The following is a 23,292-nucleotide window of genomic DNA, read 5'->3' on the forward strand; positions in this document are numbered from 1 at the left end:
TTGTGCTACACATCACCCATCAGGAGGGGATGGTGTAGTCCTGTCTGTCCACTCTTCTAGTTCTCAAGGGCCTTCTGAGTTTGACAGCACAGTAACAGCACACAGTAGATGGGCAAAAAATGATTACAAATGAGCGTAAATAGGCCAAAGAGCTAAGATCTGGAGAATGTTAAACAGTATGAAGCAGGCAGCCCATGCTGGGGTGTAGGGATGGCTGGTGACGGAGCGAAGGAGGGCACTTCCATCAGGCTATAGCTAACAAACTCACACAGAAAGGAAAAGAAATCAGGAAAGTGGGGGAGACCTAAGGAGAAGCCCCCTCTCCCTGCAGATTTCCCTATGAAAGCCCTCCTGGCTTCTCCTCCTAGACCACCAAGCTAAATGTTCATTATTTAACCATGACCTGCCCTTTGCAGAAGAACTCATTCTGGGGTGCCCTTCCACAGGAAAGCTATGTGGCAAATGCTCTGCCCTATAAGGCCCTGAGAACACCAAAGAGGGCCTAGGACAAGGGAGACCACTTATACAACTGAGAGTAAATGAGTACCAGGGCCATTTGGTCACAGGTTAAAAGACACTTTGTTCAATCATACTAACTGTTAATGAAGTGACAGTCTAAGCTCTCCATGCCCAGTTCTTGTAACTATCACTTAAATGGGTCCAAACTGGGAAGAAAAAAAGAGATGGGTGTTACTGGCTCTTGGCATCATCGAAAAAAAAAATTTTTTAGTCTAATACAATTAATTTAGCAGTAATGCGCTGACTAAGTATGATTCCAAAGAGCTGAAGGAAGAAAGTCAGGAGGATGTAGCAACAGGATAGGATATACTGAGGAACCACAGATGATCAACAAGGTAGCTGTGAGGAAGAAATGTCAGGTAACAGCTATAAGCATAACGAATGGAATTTACAAGCAGAAATCTGCTCTCTTGTGGAAACCTCCACAAGAGGTGAGAGGGCACCAATCAGAGGCAATGAGAAAGAAACATGATGGTTACCAGCTCATTAGCCTGCAACCATTGTGTAAAGGGAAGAACATTCACATGGTAAAAAGGACTGTAACAGAAACTCAGCCCTTACAGAGACAAGAGACAAAAAGAAGTCTACGAATATTAAAAACAAGTGGGGAGTCAACTAGAAAACAAGGACTATTGGAAACACTAGAAATACGCAGATTTTTAGTGTCAATACATCTGTCACAGGACTGTGGCTATCTACAGCTGTCACTGAGACACCTGTAATGCAATCCTTGGGACCAACTGCTGGCAAAGAACAAGCTGTAAGACAATGCATGTCATCAGGTTTCCTGTCTGACACAACCAAAGTGGCTGGGGGCACTGAAGAGAGGGGTCGCTCTGGCTTCCTGGACAGCTGCAGCAACTCCTTGCCACAGGCCCACCTCCCCTGCACTAGGTGCCTCTGGGCAGCTGCCTCCACCCGAGTGCCGAGAGACTGTACCTCAGCCAGCTCCCGCTCGCTGATACTTCTGGGGGCACTGCCTTTCTTCCTTGTGCACGGCTGTGCCACGGTGACCCTGCCATCGCCTCTGGCATAGCTGTGCACAGTAAGAACTCCCGTTTGCCCTTCAGCTTGGCAGGAGAGGGGCTCACTGGTTTCCGAATCAGAAGAAACAGAATCCCGAGAACTGGAGCCCAGGCTAGAAGATGATTTCTTTTTGGAACCCGAGAAGACCAGGCGTCCAGTTATAGAAGCAGGATTTACAGAAAGATCGAGGGCAGCTGCCTCTTGTTCTTCCTCTTCATCTTCCTCTTCTAGTTTGACGTTCTTGAGCTCTTCGAATTTGACTTCAGCAGAGTCAGAGTAATCTGAAATAATGAACACATTTCCTCTTGTATATGTCAAGTTGACAAAGATGCAGTGGGAAAATACAAAGAACATGGGACAGATGCAAGTGAGACCTGGCTTCAAATCCTAGCTCTGTATCCCAGGGTGTGATCATGGCTCACTGGTCTGTCTCTGCCTCCAGTTTCTTCCTGTCTGTGAGGATACTGCCACATTACAGCACTCCCAGGCACAACCCTTGGGTACAAGACGGGGTAGCACTTCCACATAACAAGATTCAGCAAGCAGAGCTTGCCACTTCCTTCCAGGTCTCCTGCAGGACCTACAGTCCTGAGCCTGGCACTGACCTAGCTACTCATGCTAGTAAGCCTGCTCAGGAGCAGCCAGTCTGAACAGGCTCTGAGAGCACAGTGCTACCTGGCTGACAGCAGATACACTCTGTGGTACAGTCAGCAGCCACACCACAGCATCGGCAACTCATTTCTCCAAGCCTGAATAAGAATGAGGCAAGCCTCTCCCTAACAAACCTAGTCTCAATGACCATCTGGTGGCCACGTTTTTTTTCCCTCTAGTATTAGTCATTGAACCTAGGTGTTCACACTAAGCTACATCTCTGGTCCTTTTTAAAATTTTAAGACAAGATCTCATTAAATCACTAAACTGCCCAGATTGAGCTTAAATTTTACTTTCAATTGTCTTATCTCAACCTGGTATTCCAGCTATGAGCCACTATGCTTTATACTACTCTTCTTCTTAAAATACAAATGTCTCAAGTTTTCAAGAGACCAAACTCTTTAAAATGGTAGGCCAAGGCCCGGGATATAGCTCAGTGGCACAAGTGCCTGCCTGGCAAGCACAAAGTTTGATTCCTGGTACCCCCTCATAAAGCAGACTACTCTGCAACTGCCCAGGCCATCTGCTAACAGTGACCAGCAAAGCCATCAGCACTCCCCCTGCATACTTCTAAGCAAAGCACTTCTCTCAATCCACTTCTGAGTCTGCTCAGATGTGGCTCTCTCAATACAATAGACAAACGTCAGCATTGTGATGACCACAGTTTTAACTCACCTGGGAAGGGTAGACCATCCTCAACTTGCCGCACAGAGTTGTGGGTGGGCCTCACGGGAGCAAGTGTGGCCTGGCACTCCGTCATCTCATACTGGCCAGAGCTCAGCTCCTCCTTGAGGAACAGGTCACTCTGACTCACCTCCTGTGGTATTTCCAGACAAACCCGGTGCCTCTTTGTTCCTATACGATGCTTGGCCAGGCTGTGAGGGAGAGGGTAAATCCTGTAAGACCCCACATACCAAAACATTCACACATGTTCACACACAACGCACAATAAATGGCCAGGTCCTGAGTGGTCTGACTTGAAACTCAAGCTGCCTCTTATTGCTAATTCCATCACATGCAAAGTGTAAGATTTGCTGTGAGGATTGAAAAAAGGCACACAGGGTATCCCATAAATAGCCCTCCTACCTTTCCAACATGGCATGGCCTAGGTCAAGCTCTTCTCAGAACACAGATCTTCTGCCTCAGACTCTGACAACGCCAACTTATAATCTCTTTTGAACACAATCTATTACTCTTACACAACTGAGTCTTGTTCCTGGCACCTCTCTCTCCTTTAAAAAAAAAAACTGCGCCAGGCATGATGGCACATGCCTGTAATCCCAGCACTTGGAAAGGTAAGGCAGGAGGATCACTGTGAGTCCAAGACCAGTCTGGGTTACAAAGTGAGTTCAAGGGCAGCCTGAACTCCATAGTTTCCATAGCGAAACTCTGTCTCAAAAAGACAAAGGAGGGGCTGAGGATTTAGCTCAGCGGCATAAGCGCCTGCCTTGCAAGCAGGCAGTCGTGACTTGGATCCCCGGTACCGATAAAAAGGAAAAAGACAAAAAAAAAAAAAAAAAAAGAAAGACAAAGGAAAGGGTCAGAGATTTAGCTCAGCAATACAAGCGCCTGTCTGGCAAGTACAAAGTTGTAAATTCAATCCCCAGTATCGCCCCCCCCCCAAAAAAAAGACAAGGAGAAAAAAAAAACACCAATACGAAGTGAAAAATGGCCTTTTCTGGCATAGGAAGAGTCTTGCCCCTTGCTCCCAAAGACTGCAGATTTACTGTCCTCATTCCTGAGTAAGAGTTACAAGGAAGCAATGGCAAATGACTGGCTCTACACCAAGAAAACCCCCTTGGACAGGACTCCAACACCCCACTTTGGAACAGCCTCTCTGGAGCTTGTGGGAGCTGTCCCAACCCCTTCGCCAAGAGCCAGGCCCAAAACGGGCTGCCTGTTACCTTCTCTTCAGGTCTCCCTCCTCTCCGTCCTCCACCCCTTCCATGTCCTCTTCAGGGCACTCCTCTTCACTCCCGGCTCTTGGTGGTAGTTCACACTCTTTGAGAAACTCAGCGGCTTCTGGAGTAGGCAGAGTGTGGTCGATGACCGCGCTGTCCTTGCCAGCTTTCCAAAGTTTGTACCTTTCTGGCTGGAACTTCCTCACAAACACATCCATGGAGATCTTCACCATATCCTTTCTGCAGGAGCACTGTCACAAACAACCTTCAGGTGAAGGCTACCTTGTTGACTTCCACCTCATCCCACGTGGCACCTCCCCCTCCAAGCAGAAAAACTACGATCTGGCTTAAAAAGCTGTTTTCGTTCAGAGGTCAGGGTACTGTGCACCATCCTTGCATAGCCCTACCACATCAGAAAGCAGCACCAAAGGACACCGACTGCATAGCACAGAGGCGACGCCACCTGGCACCGAGGAGATATGTGGAGAACGGTTAGACACTCGGCTCTGCACTTAGGTGCCTTCATGTTCGTCAGTCATCTCAGGGCCACACATGCAACATCATTATTCTGGGTCAAAGATCCAGCCCCATTGCTTCTCACAGTTAAAAGTAAAACCCTAAGAATCGCTCAACAGCGAAATCTCAGAATGCCCACTGCAAGAAATACTGGTATGTATGTACAGCTTAAAGGCAAATGAACTTAAAAGTATAACCTCACTTTATACTTCTCAAAGCAAAACACATTTTAAAATAAAATTTTTTAAATTCTTTTGGTGGTACTAGGAGCAAACCCAGAGCTTTTGCATAAATTACATCTCTAGCTGTTTTTAGGTTTTTTAAAATTTTGAAACAGGATCTCAATAAACATTACCAGGTTGGGCTCTAACTTGTAATACTCCTGCCTCAGCCTCTAAAAATGATGGGATTACAATATTATTTATAAACACAAACTACTCACACTTTATACATTCCTGGCCTATTTTGTTTTCAAATTCCAGCAGCTCTAAGAAATGTTTTGATACTATTCAATATACCCAACAAGCATTTATCCACTAGCACACACACTCAAATATGTTTAAAGTCCCAACACTTGTGAGGCTGAGATAGGTGGACTGCAAGTTTGAGTCCTGCCTGGGGAACTCAGTGGGATCCTGTCTCAAAACAAAAAATGAAAAGTGCTGGGAAGAAGTTCAATGTGAAGTTCAATGTGTAAGTTAAATCACCAGTACTGGGGAAAAAACAGAATTTGTTCAACTACACTGTCTTAGTTGTAGGGTTATAGGAAGCTATCAAGTAAACTTACCAATACAGCTTGTTTGCCATATTCAATCCATCGACGTGTAGCAAAGTTGGTAGATTCCGCACAGTTAAAGCCATGGTTAAAACCAGCATGGTAACCATAAGGGAAAGTGATCATAAACTCGCCAGCTTCTTGAGTCACCTGAACAAGAACAGATTTAAAAGAGCTCCCCCACACAGGAGAAATCTACAGAACTCAACTCCTGAATTCCACGTCTGCACCACATAGCTGGGCAACCAAGGGCAGGTTCTAAAATTACTGGGGTTTTCGGCTAGGGATACAGCTCAGTGAAACAAGTGCCTGCCTGGCAAGCGCAAGGTCATGAGTTTGATCCCCAGTACAAAAAAAAGAGAGAGAGAGAGAGAAATCACTGGAGTTTTGCTGCCTTGTATAAAACGCAAAGCCTCACACATCACATGTACATCACAGCTATAATCAACAACTCCTTCCAATTAACACACTGCAGAGAACCTGACTCTTCCCTTTGCAGTGTGAAGGCACACTAGCCAGTTTAGATCAAAGTCTCCCCTTGCAGATCAGAGGGAAAGAGTGATGAACCAGAATAAAGTCCAAAGACCAGAAAGGTGGTTTCTATGGAAGTCTAAGGACTCTGTCCGTCACACCAGCTCACCTTGTCAAAAGGAATGCCGTATTTCTTCAGCATTAAAGGGGATATCAGGGTCATCTTATGGCGAAGAAAAGCCTCACAGCTTTGAGCACTTCCTGGGAAAAAGCCTGTTTAAACAGACCAGAGGACAGAATTAACATGGTGTTCCTCCACTGACTGTAACACTTCCGTCACTTCATCTGTGGATTTCATCGGGCTGATAAACAGGACAAATCATCAACCTGATGTGCAAGGAGGCTTCTGGCTCTGGGTGGGTTCTAATATTCGCCAGTGGGAACTGAGATCATTCAAGGTCCCTCTATTCTTACACAGCTTTGAAACTAGGACTTTCTGCAGTCCTAAAAGATTGAGACTGTGTCCTCCGACTTTTGTCAATAACATATCTACAACACAATCTAACCTGACGCGTGAAAAAAAATTCTGAATGTACAATTCTGTCATGGTCCACTTTAAAAAAAAAAACAAACACTAAGTCAATTTTTACTTTTAACATCTGAGGTTTTGGCAGAGAAACTATACTTAATACAACTTTTGCCAGGGGTTTAGCTCAACGGTATAAGTACTTGCTTGGCACACATCAGGTCGCGAGTTCAATCCCCGGCACCAAAAAAAAGAAAGAAAGAAATTATATGACTCTTGTACTTTTCTGGCCAAAGAAACCAATGCTCAGGGGAACTCAGGTGACCGTCAAAGGAAGGACTAAATCCCTTCTGGGAAAGAACACACAAAGACTAGGATTGAAGCTGCTCTGTGACAGGAGCAACCTGCAGCTGTACTCAGTCCCTCCTGGTGGCCTATGAAAGACCACACTGACCACAGAGAATGGATATTATGGGGCCAGCAACACGGCTTCTTGGTGGGTCCTACTTAACATGTTGAGGAAAAATGGTACCTTTGGCGAGGCGCTCCAGGCGTTTTCCATGCTCGGGTGGAACAGAGTACCTGCAATGACATGAGAGCAAGAGATGCTCAGAAGAGGATCCAAGGGGCTTGTTACTACATGCAAGACACCTCGACGACAACACAGAACGTTCTCCAGCATCTCAGCACCAAGAAATGGTTATGTCTGAGGTAAAGGTTGTATCAACCACCCTGATCTGAGCACTGCATGTGGATTATTCACTACACATGTGCACACGCACACACCTGTAAATCTATAGCTGGTTTGCTGGGATTAATCAACCTGGATCTGTTCTCTGTGTGGTCTAGCAGTAACAGCAGACCTGTGCTTTGAAGTTGACATTTTTCCTCATTTTCTTCCTTTTTAAAATTTTATTTCTGTTTGGCATTGTTTTCATTTTTGTTTCTTTTTCTGAGTACAAACACATTATGGCTTTTTGTTGTCCTTCTTCGGTTCTGCTGGGCTTTTCTTTTTTTCTCTACTGCCTTCTTCACCAGTTTCCCGAAGTTTGTGTACTCTTCCTTTATCCTACTGCCTTCTTCTAACCTCTTCCTTTTCTATTCCTGTATTTTTCCCCTTAACTGCTTTTAAATTTTCTCCTCTGAAGTAAAATCACCATACTGAAAGAATATTTACTGTATACAATTTTCTGGTTTGTTTTTGATTATTATATAACCACACATATAGTTCACAGTTAAAGGTGGGAAATTAATGCTTATCATGGTTTGGTTATTTTCCAGCCTGTGTTTTATGCTATTGTTACTGTTCCTTGTAGTACTTTAGCCAAGGGGACATAATTGTTCTAATCAGCTGTTCTTCCTGGTATGCCAAGACTGAGATGTCCTAAAAAGAGTCATAAAAAATACTATCTACCAGTGCCAAAGAACCAGGGCTGGGTCAAGCACGCAGCAACTCTTCATCACCAATAAACTGAAGAGGTAGGATCTTGCAACAGACTCAAAAGCCAGTTACGACTGGAAGACATCTGAGAAGTAGTCATTTCCTAAAGGTTCTAAATACCAGCAATAAAGATACTTGCCACAAGCAATTTACGAACATCAACCCAAGAATTAAACTTAAAAAAAAAAAAAAAAAAAAGGCAAGACACATAATCAAGATGCAACCCAAGACTTCCAGCTCACCAGAGGCAAACCCAGAGGTCAATTCAATTACCTGAAATGGTAACAAAGCAGATGGACAAGGTTCTAGAAAAAAATCAAATTAAAAATAATTTCTCAGATAACTTCACAGATGGTGACCATAGTGAAAGATATGGTAAGTGACTCAAGACACAAAGCTAAAAAGAAAAAAAAGGAGCTTACAAAAATGATGGACATCATTAACTCCCAACACAGCAAAAAAGTAGAATCCATGAAAGCAATTTAAATAGATACCCAGGAGATTACAAATTGCACTGAAATATGCTTAGCAGAATGAGCCAATGTGAGAACAGAAGATCAGGTATAGGGACTGGGGATTTAGCTCAGTGGCATAAGCACCTGCCTTGCAAGCAGGCAGTCATGAGTTCAATCCCGGGTACTGATTAAAAAAACAAAAAAAGATCAGGTATAAAAACAGGATTGCGGTTAGCAATCATAAAAAGAAAGATTTCTGAAAAGTATCAAGGGATCACAAAACATCAATTCAACAACTGCTAGATGATGCAAACAAGATTGATCAGTCAATGAAAAAGCAGGAGATAGCGCAAGCAACATAAGAAAACCTGTTCACAAAAGCAATAACAGAAAAACTGTCCAAAAATGCAAAAAGATTTTGACATAGAGATAAGTAAGGCATATATAAAAGTTCAATTAGCCATTACCAAAAAAATTTTAATTTACACTGAAGCAAATGATAGTGAAGATTCTATAAACTCATACAAGAACAGAATATTAAAACCTGTTACAGGAAAGAAACAAATCAACTATAAAGGAGCCCATCAGAATCACACCACACTTCTCAACACAAACCCTCAGTGAAGATTGCAATGAAGGATATCAAATCCTTATAGAAAACCTCCTCCAACCCAGATTGATGTACCCCACAAAACTATCTTTCAAAACTGTCGAAGAAATAAGACACTTCCATGACAAAGAATACTTGAAGAAATTAGTGACCACCAAATCAGCACTCCAAAATGTTCTGCAGGACATTCTAGAAAGAAATACCAAGGACAACTCTGCCATGAAGTCCAACATAATGAACCCACCAAACGCAAACAGCTAACTGAAAAGAATAAAAGGGAAAATAACATGACAAGGATAAATCAGATGTTAAAATCATCAATGTTAATGGGCTGAATTTCACCAATCAAAAGAAAGAGATTGGCAAAACTAATCAAGAAGTAAGATCCAATAATATGTTGCATACAAGAAATACATTTAATTCTAAAAGAATTTCATAGACTGATCGTCAAAGGATGGAAAACAATGCTCCATGTGATAGTAACCCAAAGAAAAGCACAGATAGCTATTCTATATGAAACAAGGTGAATTTCGAACCAAGCCTGATTAAGAAAGAGTAAAGTTTTAAGGCAACAATCCAGGAGGAAGATATAACAATCGTAAATATATATGCACCAAATACCAGCACACCCAATGACATATAAAACAAAGATTAATGGACATGAAAAATCAAATGCAGGCTTTATTTGCTACCTCAGGCCTGCAGGCCTCTTAGAGAACAAACACCAGAGGGTCGACTGCTCTAAGACTTTCTTCGCTGAGAAGAATAAATGCATTACTCGTAGGCACTAGGTACCTTCAATTAAGCTGCAGAGTTCTAAAAGAGATATGTGAAGTTGATGTTGAAATTGCCAAACAATCTGTGACAAGACTACACTGCAAGATTTGGGAATGGATGATGAAGGAGATGACCCAGTTCCTCTACCACATGTTAATGCTGCCATATTTTACAACAAAGTTACTTATTGGTGTACCCACCACAAGGATGACCCTCCTCCTCCCAAGGAGGATGAGACTGAAGTGAACAGATGATATCCCTGTTTGGGACCAAGAATTCCTGAAAGGTGACCAAGGCAGTTCTTTTAAACCTATTCTAAAAAAAAAAATAAAATAAACATGAACTTATTCTGGCAGCAAACTAGCTAGACACCAAAGGACTATTGTCAATATGGCCAGTGGAAAATTCCTGAGGAGAATCACTTTGATATCAAAAATGACTTTACTAAAGAAGCAGCAGTCAGGTAAACAAGGAGCACCAATGGTATGAGGAGAAATAAAATGCTGTGTCTCCTTGAAAACATACTCAATAGTGAAATAAATAGGACACACATGCATAAATATCATGTTTCATTAGTGTGACAAACTGAAAGAAAAAACATATGTGTATGTATATGTATATATAAAAACACTAGTTAAGGGGCTGGGGATTTAGCTCAGCAGCGTAAGCGCCTGTCTTGTAAGCAGGCAGTCGTGAGTTCGATTCCCGGTACTGATAAAAAGGAAAAAGACCAAAAAAAACACTAGTTAAAAGAGTTACACTACTAATTTTGAAGAGACAGATTTGTGCTGGTATTGTTCACACAATTAAAGGCAGATGTCTTGTGCTCTGGGTGAATGACTTGGGGATGACAATGCTCAATGTATGTTCTTATTGTTCCCCCCCATTGATGTGCTTTGAAATTTTGTTGGAGTTTTTTCTTTTTCATCTTTTTTTTCTTTCTTTCTATATTTGAATAAAATGGTTTTAAAAGAAAAAAAGGGGGGGTTAGGATTTAGCTCAGCGGCATAAGCACCTGCCTTGCAAGCAGGCAGTTGTGAGCAATCCACGGTACCGATAAAAAGGAAAAAGACAAAAAAAAAAAAAGAAAAGAAAAGAAAAAAAAGGTTGTGCCTGACAACATAATACTATAAAAAATGTCCAAATATTAGTTGCACTGCTGTTTATTAAAAATCGACAAGAGACAAATGCAGCAGCAAATCAACTGTATTAGCATAATACTGTCCTCACTGCATGTGTAGTTAGTGCAGATTCCAAAACAATGCCTGAATTTCTTCTAGTCTGAGCAAAGTTGTTGGTACTTTAAGTCTTGAATGAATATTAAGCAATCAATACTCCCAAAGTCATTCTTGGAGGCAAGCATTATCCTGATACCAAAACCAGAGAAGGATCCAATCAAAAAAGTGAACCACAGTCCTATTTTCCTAATGAACACAGACAGAAAAACCTTCAGTAAGATACAGGCAAATAGAATGCACCACATCAGCAGCTTTCCTGTACATGAATAACAAATTCACTAGAAGAAATTAGAGAAACATCTTTCACAGTAACATCCAAAAAAATGAAATAACTAGGAGTCAGTCTAACAAAGGAAGTAAAAGACTTCTACACTGAAAATTACAGTACTCTGAAAAAGGAGATTAAAAAGGGTATCAGAAAATGGAAAGATTTTTTTTTAAATGTTGCACGTAGAAACCTACAAGACATTGAAAATGGCAATGGTACAGGGCTGGCAGATAAAATCTCCAGGAAATGACCTTCTAACTTCTAGAGATAAAGCTCAGCCCAGACTCTGGAGAAGGCCCCTGAATAGAACCAATTCCTTCTTGTTTCAGATTTATCCATTGTTGATTTGGGGAAAAAAAAAAAACAAAATCAGTAAAAACTGGAAAGAAAAAAAAAAGTGCCTGATACACACAGTAAATGTTCAATAATAAATGTTACTTTAAATGGAATTGTTAGCCTACAAAGAGTTTTAGACAGTGCCTACTACAATTTTTAAACCCAGGAAGGCTTACTCATCCTCAACTTAGGAGACAAGAGCTACCCTTAAGGCATGTTAGAACATCTTTCTTCTCTCTGCAGGTATGAAAATAATATGAAGGTACCATGCCTGTGGGTTCTGAACTACATTTGATAATCTCTCTTAAAAAAACTGTACTAGAAATATCATTTGTGAGAGAAAAGATACACAACCTATCTAATGAAGATTTTAGATACACACACACACACACACACACACACACACACACACACAAAGATTTATCCATTGTGGAAGAAACTGCCATGCAAGAGTCTTCCAATGAAGACATTTCTAACCACTGCATACTCACCGTGAGACTTAGTGATCTGCAAGAACTTGAAAAGCTACATCATCAGACCCAAAGTGCCCCTTTGGAAAACATCTGGGCCGCGCCCACTGAGAAGAGTTCTATGGAGCTCACATTGCCAGAAAAGCAGAGTAACAAACACCTCTCAAAAATAAATGACAGCCAAATGTTAATGGATTACCTAGAATTTGACGTTTTAGATAAACCTAAAACACTTGCAAGTTTCTTTCCAAGAAAAGCAAGAAAGCACATCTTTTCAAACATATCAACACTGGGCACATTCTTTGGATCCTGAACAAATAAGTCAGTTTGGAAAAACTTTGAAGGATACAAGTTCAATTTCCAAAGAAATTCTGTATTCAGTAAAGAATGAAAAATTGACAATGGAAATATTAGATTATCTAGCTGCAGAACTACTAGCTGTTATAAAAAGATAATAAGTCTTGCCAAATAATAGCAAGTAAGAGGTACTGAAAACTTAAATTGTGTCCTGAGAGGAGAGGAAATACCAAAAAAGCATTAGAAAGATGACAAATACCACAATACACAGGTACAGTAATGGGTTCAGGGTATGTGAGGAGAAGGAATTTCTGACCTCAAATGAAAAGAGGATGTTTTCTGAAAATAGTTTGAAGCATGAAGAATCTATCCTGTGGACCAAGGGTGTACTTTAGTCTCACTAGCCAAGGGCAGTTAATAGCTGTAAAACAAGTAACTCTGGACACCTCTGATAAACTGGCTTCTGAAGAAAAGCAATACCGAAAACTTCAGGAAGAAGTAGTTTTGCTCAAAGCGCTGAAACATGTAAACATTGTGGCCTATCTGGGGACGTGTTTGGAAGAGAACACTGTAAGCACTTTCATGGAGTTTATTCCTGATGGCTCGATCTCTAGCATTAGAGGCCGTTTTGGGCCACTGCCTGACATAATATTTACACATAGTAAATATACAAAACAAATCCTGCAAGGTGTTGCTAATCTCCGTGAGAACTGTGTGGTACATCAAGATATCAAAGGAAATAATGTTATACTACTGCCAACTGGAATAATAAAGCGGATTCTGGCTGTGTCAAGCTTTTGGCCTGGGGGCAGGCTTAAATGGCACTCACAGTGACATGATGAAGTTCACGCATGGACTCCATACTGGATGATCCCAAAGTCATCAATGAGCCCGGCTACGGCAAGAAATAGAGTGATCTGAAGCACTGTTTGTGACAGCCACAGGTAAGGCTCCGCTGGCTTCCATGCACAGGATGGCAGCCATGTTTTATAGTGGAGCACACCTCCTTTGCCAGACCACTTCTCAGGAAATGCAGCAGACTTTGTGAGCCATGTGCCCAGCAGTGGGCCAGCATGAGGGGCCTCTGCCTTCCGGCTTCTGAAGCACTCTTTTGTGACGAGAAATAAGTGAACACACAAGGTTCTTCCCAGGGTCTACAAATGATGTTACTGCTTACCTGTGGGAAATGATGGTTGAGACCCTTGTGTTCCTACTGGAAATTCAATGTCTTAACCAGATTCTGCAGTGTCACTAAAAATCTTACCTATTAGCACCCTCAAGCTTGAGGTACTATCCGTATGTATGAGAAGAATATTTTAAATAATGAGAACCTATTCTAGTGTTTACAGTTTTGATTAACCATGAACTATAATCTCTCTCTATTACTTTATATATTTCCATTTTCAGTTTCCCTGTTGTTAGTTTTAAATAAACTGTATAAAGAAAAAAAAAAAAAAATGGAAAGATGTTCCTTGTTCTTCAGTAGAAAGAACCAATATAGTGAAAATGGCCACACTTCCAAAACTGTTACACAGATTTAATGCAATCCCAATCAAAATGCCAATAGCGTATCTCACAGAATTAGAGAAAACAATCCTAAAATTCATTTGGAAAACAAAAGACCTAGAATAGCAAAGGTAATTCTGGCCAACAAAGGGAAGGCAGGGGACATCACAATTTCCAACTTAAAACTGTACTACAAAGCCAGGGCTGGTGGCACGCACTTGTAATCCCAGCACTTGGAAGGCTGAAAGTTCAAGACCATTGGAAGTTCAAGACCAGTCTGGGCTACAAAGTGAATTAAGGCCAGCCTGAAATACATACCAAGACCCTGTCTCAAAAAGACAACAACCAATAAAAAAAAAAAAAAAAAAGACAACAACAACAACAACAATAAAAAACTGCACTATAAAACTACTATGATAAAAACAGCATGGTGCCAGGAAAAAGAAAAAACCCAGATCTGAGGCATCAATTAGAAGATAAAGAAGCAAGCCAGGTATGGTGGCATGTGACTGTATTCCTAGCACTTGGGCAGCTAAGGCCGGAGGATCACTGCAAATTCAAGACCAGGCTGTGCTACAAAGTGAGCTGCAAAGTGAGCTAAAGGTCACCCTGAACTGCAAAATCAGACCATCTAAAAAGATACAAAAACAACTCCAGACACAGTCAGCCAGTTTATCTTTGACAAAGGTGCCAAACACATTAACTGGAAGAAAGACAGCCTCTTTAATAAATGGTGCTGGAAAAACGGGGTTTGCACATGCTGAAGATTAAAACTGGACACTTACTTTTCACTGTGTACTAAATTAAATTTGAAAGGAATCAAAGATCTAAATATTACAACAGAAAGTAAGGCAGAGACAGAAGAGACATGGAGGGTCCTGGCCCCCAGCTGCTGCTGCTGCTGCTGCTGAGCCCACTGTCCTTCATCTGCATAAATGTTACACTGTAACATTTACACTGTAAATTAATTACTCAGTAATTAATTACTCCTTCACCCACTAGGGTGTATAGACATCACAGAAACTGCTCTTCAAAAAGTCAAGTAAAGGGGCTGGGGATTTAGCTCAGCGGCATAAGCACCTGCCTTGCAAGCAGGCAGTCGTGAGTTCGATCCCTGGTACCGATAAAAAGGAAAAAAGACAAAAAAAAAAAAAAAAAAAGTCAAGTAAAGTGGGACAGTGCCTTCTCCAAAACTATTAAACTTTACATTGTGAAACACAGAAACTTTTTAACCTTTATATAATCCGTCCAAGACAGTCAGGTGTGCTGGCACACTCCTATAATCTCAGTACTCAAGAGGCTGAGGCAAGAGGATCACTGCAAGTTTAAGATTAGCCTCGGCTGCCCAGCAAGCTTGAGGTTGTGAGTTCGATCACCACTTCAAAAAAAAAAAAAAAAAAGACTAGCCTAGGCTACAAAGTGAGCGCCAGGCCAGCCTGGACTACATAGTGAGACATTATATCAAAAAGACATAAATGAATGAATGAATGAAAGAAGAAAAGAAAGAAAGTATCCAAGAGATTATTTTGGCCAGGTGCAGTGGCCCAATCCTGTGGTCACAGGGTTGGGGAGGCTGAAGCAGGAGGAACTGCTTGATCTCAGGAGGTAGACACCAACTGGGGCAATACAGCAAGAGCCCACCTCAAAAAAAAACTTACTCAACAAAACAAAAAACCTGTCATCCTAAATAGCTTCATCAGGAAAAGGAAACAGGAGGAAAGTCAACTTGAGGGCTTTGAGATCCATCAAACAACTTTGCACAGAAATCTCTAGAGTGCCCATCTCATTATTTTTTGTTTTATCTTGTTTTTTGAGACCCAGTCTTGCTACAGAGGTTAGCCTGGTCTTGAATTTGGGCAATCCTCCTGCCTCAGTCTCCTGAGTGCTGGGATTATAGTGTGTACCACCAAACTCAGGTTGGAGGTCTCATTTCAGATGCTCCAGGAAGTCTGTGTAACAACTGGATAATCTTTCTTGATAAATTGGGTATTGCAATCCCAAAGGCAGGGAATTTGAGGAGCAAACAATGGTGAGAATGCAAAAGCAACATTTACAGACTCTCCAAATCCAGCCATCTAGTAGAAGCAATAAGACAATGTCAGTCAGTAGGCACAGGCTCAAATGGCTCTAGAAGCTGCAAGTGCTAGGGATTTAGCTCGTGGCTTAAGTGCTTGCCTGGTAAGCGCAAGGTCATGAGTTCAATTCCAGGTACAAAAAAAAAAAACTAGAAAGCACCTGAAAAAAAGGAAAATCCCTGGGAAGAGAGGAGACTGAAGATGCTGGAGCAGCAATGCTAATGGTTATGGTTTCACTAGTGCTCTTACTGGTCCACGGAGTCCCATCCAGCCTAGCACTCTCTTCCTGCGGGCTCCAGCTCCTAAACAACTGTGCCCTCCGCTCTCAACCAGGAGCTCTGCTCTTCTGCTTCCAGATCCCAGACTCACTTCCCTCGGCTCTCTCTCACAAACCTTCCCCCATTCACCATGAACCCAGTTACATCCGACTCAGTGTTCAGGACTCAGCTTGGCTTGCTATCCCCCCTCGCGGCTTCTCCATTTCCCACATGCTCCACCCACACGCTCTTCCTAAGTGGCCCTAGGTACCACTACTTGCCCTTCAGAGCTTTGCTCACACTCTACTTTCTGCTTCCCGTCTCCTCCCGTGGGAAGATGAGGACTTCATCTGCCGGGCTTGCTGTGAGTGCAGCACCTTCAGTAAAAGCCCGCGGACACTGGGGACAGGGCAGAGCAGCAGAGAGCAGAACCATCTATCTCCCAAGACTCGCATCATCCCGGAGAGCAGGAAACACTTGCTGAGCCTCTTGGATCCACAGTTGTGGTAAGCATACTGCTGCTCATGAAAAAATGATGTTTCCAAGAGGGAAAGAAAGCTTTCTATCATCAGAAGTAATGACTCCAGCCTGAGAATCTATCTCTTAGAAATCCCTCGAGGGGCAGGGGATTAAGCACGGCAGCACAGCACCTGCTTGGCAAAGTCCCGAGTTCAATTCCCAGTAGCAGCAAAAAAGAAAGGAATGAAGGAAGGAAGGAAGGAAGGAAGGAAGGAAGGAAGGAAGGAAAGAAGGAAGGAAAGAAGGAAAAAATTCATCCCTCGGAAGTCAGAGAGCAGCGGGTCAGCCGAAGCTCCATGGCTCCCAGTAACTCAGCTGACACCAGCTCTCCCAATGCCGTACAGCTATTCTTGAAAGCCTTGCTCCCACAAGCATGTCCAAGCTTCAACACCATCTTATTATCTGTCTCAAAAACAGAATGCCAGCTCTACCCCAAAAGTTAAGCAGTAGGATCTGTGTTTTAACACGCAAAGAAGTGTTTTCCAGGTACAGGAAGGGAGAAAAGCCCATTTCCAACAGCAGGCTGACTTTACCAGGACTTTGGCTCTCCAAAGTGCAAGTAGTTGATGCTGTACAGGTCCATGTCTTCCGTATGCCAGGCAAAGGATGTCTTCCACATGCCAAAATACAAGTATGGGGTGTTCACTCCCTCAATGGTGATCCCACTCTCCTTCTCCACCAAGTCCAAGATGGTCTTCAGCCGGCCAATATTCCACTCATCGACATGCTGCAAAAAAAGGGTAGGCCGGGGCAGTTACATCATAGGGTAAACTGACGCTCTGAACCTGCAAACCACATAGAAGGCCTCAGGTGAGCAGCCACCTCCAACAACACAGCATGCCTGCTCACTTGCACAGCTGCATGGGGAAGGATCTATATGCCTACAAAGGGAAAATGCCGCCTTGAACAAACAACACCAGCATGAGGGACGATGAGTAAGGGGGACGATCACGTGTTCTGAACTCCAGGAGGAAGACTGCATGGAAGCTAAAGAAACTTAACTCCAAAAGAAATCTTCAAACCATTTGTAACTTTTTAAAAAATCTAAAAAAGGAAAACATGGGAATTAACAATAGTGTGGCTTTTTTTCACTTCAGTTTCTTAAAGCTAAGTCTTTAGGGTCATTTTATGAGCAGGTCCTGGATTACTGTGCCCTCTTTTTTCATTTCCCTATCTGTGGATCCTCACAGCACCTACCCAACATTCATCCCTACAAGCTTCACTCCACCATTCCCCAAAATGGTTGTCACAAACTTCAAATTTCATTTGGTAAATAAATTCTTTCAGCCAAGCGTGGTGGCAAAGGGCTATAATCCCAGCACTCAGGAGGCTGAGGCAGGCAGCTGCTGCCAGAATAAGGCCAGCTTGGGTTACATAGCAAAATTCTGTCTCTAAATAAACAAATAAATACTTTCCACCCCATAAATTGTGAAAAATTATTCTGTGCGATAATTCAGAAATGCCCCTTGACTGATCATGCAAAGGCAGTCCTAACTATTCGCCTACTACCATCCTGAGGCAGTTCAAGTCAAAAAGAATTCCACTGCAAGCCAATGCAACTAGCTAAAATAGCTTTCGCTACAGAATCTTTTTTTTTTTGTCTTTTTCCTTTTTATCGGTACGGGGGATTGAACTCACGACTACCTGCTTGCAAGGCAGGAGCTTATGCCACTGAGCTAAATCTCCAGCCCCTCGCTACAGAATCTTGCATGAGAGTTTTGAAAAGCTAAATGCTTCCCCTCTTAAATACATATCCCTTTCATTAGCTCAGGCAGGGATCTGTTTTTCCTGCAGAAACCACACTGCTTCTGTCATTTCATGAGATCCATCACACTCTTTCAAGAATTCATCACCCACCACCCACAGACCATGCCTCACAGCCCCAGAAAAGAGCACCACACCACCCCATTCACATGCAAAGAGGGAGAAAGAAAGTGCAGTCACATGCAAAAGCACCAACCATTAAGTCAGTAAGTGTATCAGTCAGGGGTAGGCCTTGCATTTGTTCCTCTACCCATTCACCAGAAAGCTTTTAAATGCCTACTATGTGCCTGGAAGGGCGATATTATTATATTACAAACTCCGAAAATGCAGCCTGGAGGGTTTCAGGAGAGGCCCACCTTTTCATAGAGAGTACCATTCACATCTGCACCATAGATGGGAGGATTGAATGTGAGGTTCTTCCAGTATTTCCGCTCAAGCTCTTCAAACTCACTGTAGCGTGGGGTACAGTACCTTTTAAAGTAAAAAGCAGTATTAGCCACTTACAAGAAAGTCAATTTATTAAGTATTACCAACGGTGTAAAATACAATCCCCCACTCCCTGGGCTTCCCTGCAGCAAGACATTTCAAATGAACAAGACATGATCCTGACCCCCAAACCTCTAGAGCATCCCTGTGGGCCCCGTGACCGACTTGTAGGTAAAGACCTGAACCCATTTGCCTTTAGGGAGTGTCCTTTAGGAACTCTCTGAAAACAAGCCACCTAAACTACACCCTGCTATTTTCAGGTGTAGCCTGGCTACACGGGAAGAAAACAAGCTTATAAACATTTGATAATGAGGGACACAAATCCCTACATATCCACAGACAACACAGCCAGCATCAACTGGGTACACTTTGACACACACCTGTAATTCCAGCACTCCAGGAAACTGAGGCAGAAAGACCCCAAGACTGAGTCCATCTTGGGCAACTTAGCAAGACTTTGTCTCAAAATAAAAAATATAAGAGATAGGAATTTCAATCCCCAAGACCACCAAAATGGAACAATTCCAGTCAGAATGTAGAGTGGAGACTGGCTAACATGGAGCCTCTCCAAGCTTCCTGCCATGGTCCTAACTCCCTCTGCAGTAACTATCAACAGAGAAATTATGACTAAAACCAAAATATTTCAGTAAAAATGTAAAACCATACTTACAACACAAAATGTATTTTTGCAGATCAATATTCTAATTAGGGAAATACATATATATTTAAATCTACCTATGCAAGATATATACATGGAGGCATAATAGCTATACTTTTCAGTTTAATAATCACATACCAAGTATTCCAAAACATTTTCTTAGATTTCACACAATTTGAAAGTTATTATGCAACCTTTTTCCTCACTATTGGAAACTGAACCCAGGTCCTTCATACTCAGCTATATCCCTAAACCATTTTTTGAGACATTTGAAGTAGGGTCTCCCCAAACTGCCCAGGCTGGATTCATCCTGTCTCTGCCTCTCAGTCTTGGAATTACAAGCTTGTACCCAGGCCCAGGCTATGCAGCATTTAAACAGTAATAAACAAGCCTTATGATACATGAAAAGTTGGGAAGAACTAATGTAGACTGTTACTAAAATAGGAAAAAAAAAAAAAAAAAGAATTATGAATGGATAAAAGTAGACATAAAGACAAAAATGAAACTGAAAAATGAAAAAAAGAAATCTTCAATATTGTGTTCCTTCTTGAATTTTGTTGTTTATTTTTGGGAATCAAATCCAGAGCCTCATTCATGCTAGACAGGTGCTCTACCACTGCTGACACACCCTGAGCCCACACAATTTTATATATATATACACACACACACATATATGCATGTATACATGTATATTTTGTGAATTTTTTTTTTCCGACAGTCTCACTATGTAGTCCAGGCAGGCCTCAAACTTACAGTGATCCTCCTACCTCTGCAGGCTACCTCAGCCCCTCGAGTACTGGGATTACAAGTGTGTGCCACCACACTTGGCAGTCTTTATATTTTAATATTAATCTATTTTATTGTATTTGTATTTTATTTGGTACCAGGGATTGAACTTTTGACTTTGCGCTTGCCAGTCAGGTGCTTATGGCACTGATCTAAATCCCCAGCCCCATAATATTAACCTAGTAATTAATAAGTTTTAGAAAATTCATGTTCTCTTTTAAAGTAACTCCTCTACTTTCAACCAATCGTTATAAATACATCTTTCTATCTGTCAGTTCTCTTAAAGCTGGCTGGTTATACAAACTAAAATAGTGGTAAAAATCTCATTACAGGGGTTGGGGATTTAGCTCAGTAGCATAAGTGCCTGCCTGGCAAACACAAGGTCATGAGTTCCATCCCAGGTACTGCAAAAAAGGAAAAAGAAAAAAAAAAAATCTTGTTACATATCAGGGTGTGGGGGCTGGGGATTTAGCTCAGCTGCATAAGCACCTGCCTTGCAAGTGTGTGGTCGTGAGTTCAATACCCGGTACCGGTAAAAAAGAAAAAGACAAAAACAAACAAAAAAAAAATCAGGGTGTGGTGCTGGGGATACAGCCCCATGGGTTCAAATTTCAATACCACACACAAAAAATACATGTATCAGGGCGAAGCGAACAGATATAGGGCTGGTTAACTTGAAAAGAAAGCGGGTATGATGGTACATGCCTGCAATGCCAGCTTCTCAAGATGCTAAGGCAGGGGCTGGGGATTTAGCTCAGCGGCATAAGCACCTGCCTTGCAAGCAGGCAGTCACGAGTTTGATCCCCGGTACAGATAAAAAAAAAAGAAAAAGAAAAAGAAAAAAAAATTTAAAAAAAAAAAAGATGCTAAGGTAGAAGGACTGCAGCCAATGTGGGCAACTTGGCAAGACCACACTCAAGATGAAGTTAAATAAAGAAGGGGGAAGAACAGCCAGGCGTGGTAGCAGACACCTGTAATCTCAGCACTGGGAAGGCTGAGCCAGGAGGACAGTGAGTGCAAGGCCAGCCTGAACTACAAGGGGGAAAGGGTGCTGATGATGTAGCTCGGAGTTCTGCTTCAATCACCAGAACTGCAAAGCAGAAAAAAGAAAAGGCTGCTGAGGCATGTTGGGCGCATCTGTAAATCCAGCTACTTGGGACTCAGGAGGCCATAAAGCAGAAGGATCAGAAATTAGAGCCCAGCCTGGACAATGAATTTAGTAACCTAACAAAACCCTGAATAAATAAAGAAGTATAACTTGGAATGTAGCTATTACAAAGACTCACATTTCAAACACTAATACTGCAAAAACAAAACCAAAAAAAAGGCCAAATGAGGGACACACAAAAACTCACTGTTAATCTACAATGGGGTAAGAGCTAAATATTAAAAACAACAAAGAATGGGCTGTAGCTCAGCAGCACAGTGCCTGCCTGGCAAGCACAAGGTAATGAGTTCGATTACCGGTACCAAAAACAACAAAGAAAAATGATTGAAAACAGGGACTAAACAAAAACAATTTGAGACAATATTGTAAGCATGACAAAGAATGGGGTGATAAAAAACAACTAGCTTGGTAATTATTTATTTTGTTAATGTCAAAATAGAAATGACAAACCATGATGATATATGATTATATATGATGATATATGATATATGTACTGTACTTCGCTAGTATAATGAGGCCCTGCATCCAAACACCAGGACAATGAAAAAAATTAAAGAATTTTTAATGCATTGTTTCTGATACAAAAATTAAACTACTTTAAGAATAAAGACATGTTTAAGAATAAAGACATGTTTAGATCGGAACACAGAACTAAGAGGAGAAAATAGTTTATAAAAAGAGCCAGCCAGGCCTGGTGGTACATGTCTGTAACCCTATACTCCAAGAAGCTAAAGCAGACAGATTCCAAGTTTGCCCCTAGCCTGGGGAATTTAGTGATTTAGAAAGACCCTGTCTCAAAATTAAAATAAAAAAACTTAAAATAACTAGGGATATAGGTCAGTGCAAAAGCCCTGGGTTCAATCCTCAGTGCCTTTTTTTTTTTTTTGGTCTTTTTTTTTGAGACGGGGTCTCACTATGCAGCTCAGGCTGGCCTTGAGCTCACTTTGTAGCCAGGCTGGTCTTGGAACGATCCTCCCACCTCAGTTTCCCAAGTGCTGGGATTACAGGCCTAAGCCACCACACCCGGCTCTCAGTGCCATTTTTTTTTAAAAAAAGGGAAATAAGTTAGAACTGATGAAACTGTTCTTCAGAAGCAAGCAGTCTTGGAGATAGCTATGGGAATGGGATGCCAGCTTCTAGATGCTGTGACAGGGAGAGATAGTATTTCCACTCACTTATCACTATTGGCAATCTTGCGGAATTCTCGAACAGTCATGGCTTTCTTCTGTATGTTATACTGAGTAAAGAGGCCAGACTGCCCTGTCACCAGCTGCTGGATGGGTGCAGGAATGACCAGGTCATCAATATCATCATAGGATGTGCGTGGCTTCCATTCTTTGGGGGGAACAACCTACAGCGGACACAAAAATAAACAGACAAAAACTGGTTAAGTCAGGGCTTGGAGAAATAACATAGAAGCACAGCATCTGACTGGCAAGCATGAGATCATGAGTCCAATTCCCAGTACTAAAAAAAAACACACAAAAACTGGTAAGCTAGAATTCAACAGGTATGTAGACTACTGAGCCAAAGAGTTCATTTTACTAGAAAGAGATTTTCACTTAAGCATGCTAATCCCAAAGCAGAAATTCACACTGCCATGCTAACCCTGATTGACTTCTGCTACCAACTAGCTCCTACCTGCAAAGACCTAGAGCCTAGAATAAATACGTGATTTCAGCCTATCTTCCCATATTGAAGATTTGATTGTCTCTTGGTCTAACAGCCCACTGCTTTATTTATTTTTTTAAAAAAAGTAAAAGGTAAAACCTAGTTTGACTTGCTTGGTCAACTGT

The 23,292-nt window shown here is 41.9% G+C and overlaps 1 protein-coding gene and 1 pseudogene across 3 annotated transcripts in view; one reads left to right on the forward strand and one right to left on the reverse strand.

The window, feature by feature from the left end:
• LOC100731064 (lysine-specific demethylase 4A) overlaps positions 1-23,292 on the reverse strand; it is a 52,484-nt gene that overhangs the window by 23,192 nt on the left and 6,000 nt on the right. For 2 of the 3 annotated variants that reach the window (XM_063236301.1, XM_063236300.1), the window contains exons 3-11: positions 22,672-22,847; positions 18,755-18,869; positions 17,168-17,361; positions 6,918-6,967; positions 6,029-6,132; positions 5,401-5,538; positions 4,101-4,348; positions 2,872-3,071; positions 1,459-1,826 (exon numbers count right to left, since the gene is read on the reverse strand). In XM_063236301.1, the coding sequence (XP_063092371.1) occupies positions 1,459-1,826; positions 2,872-3,071; positions 4,101-4,348; positions 5,401-5,538; positions 6,029-6,132; positions 6,918-6,967; positions 17,168-17,361; positions 18,755-18,869; positions 22,672-22,847 (1,593 nt within the window). The remainder of the gene's footprint in view (positions 1-1,458; positions 1,827-2,871; positions 3,072-4,100; positions 4,349-5,400; positions 5,539-6,028; positions 6,133-6,917; positions 6,968-17,167; positions 17,362-18,754; positions 18,870-22,671; positions 22,848-23,292) is intronic. The other variant, XM_063236302.1, reaches the window with a different exon arrangement.
• On the forward strand, positions 6,128-17,709 carry LOC134473047 (mitogen-activated protein kinase kinase kinase 19-like; annotated as a pseudogene).

Source organism: Cavia porcellus, unplaced genomic scaffold (assembly GCF_034190915.1).
Source record: "Cavia porcellus strain 051 isolate PalLab524CR breed Dunkin Hartley unplaced genomic scaffold, mCavPor4.1 scaffold_25, whole genome shotgun sequence".
NCBI lineage: Eukaryota > Metazoa > Chordata > Mammalia > Rodentia > Caviidae > Cavia > Cavia porcellus.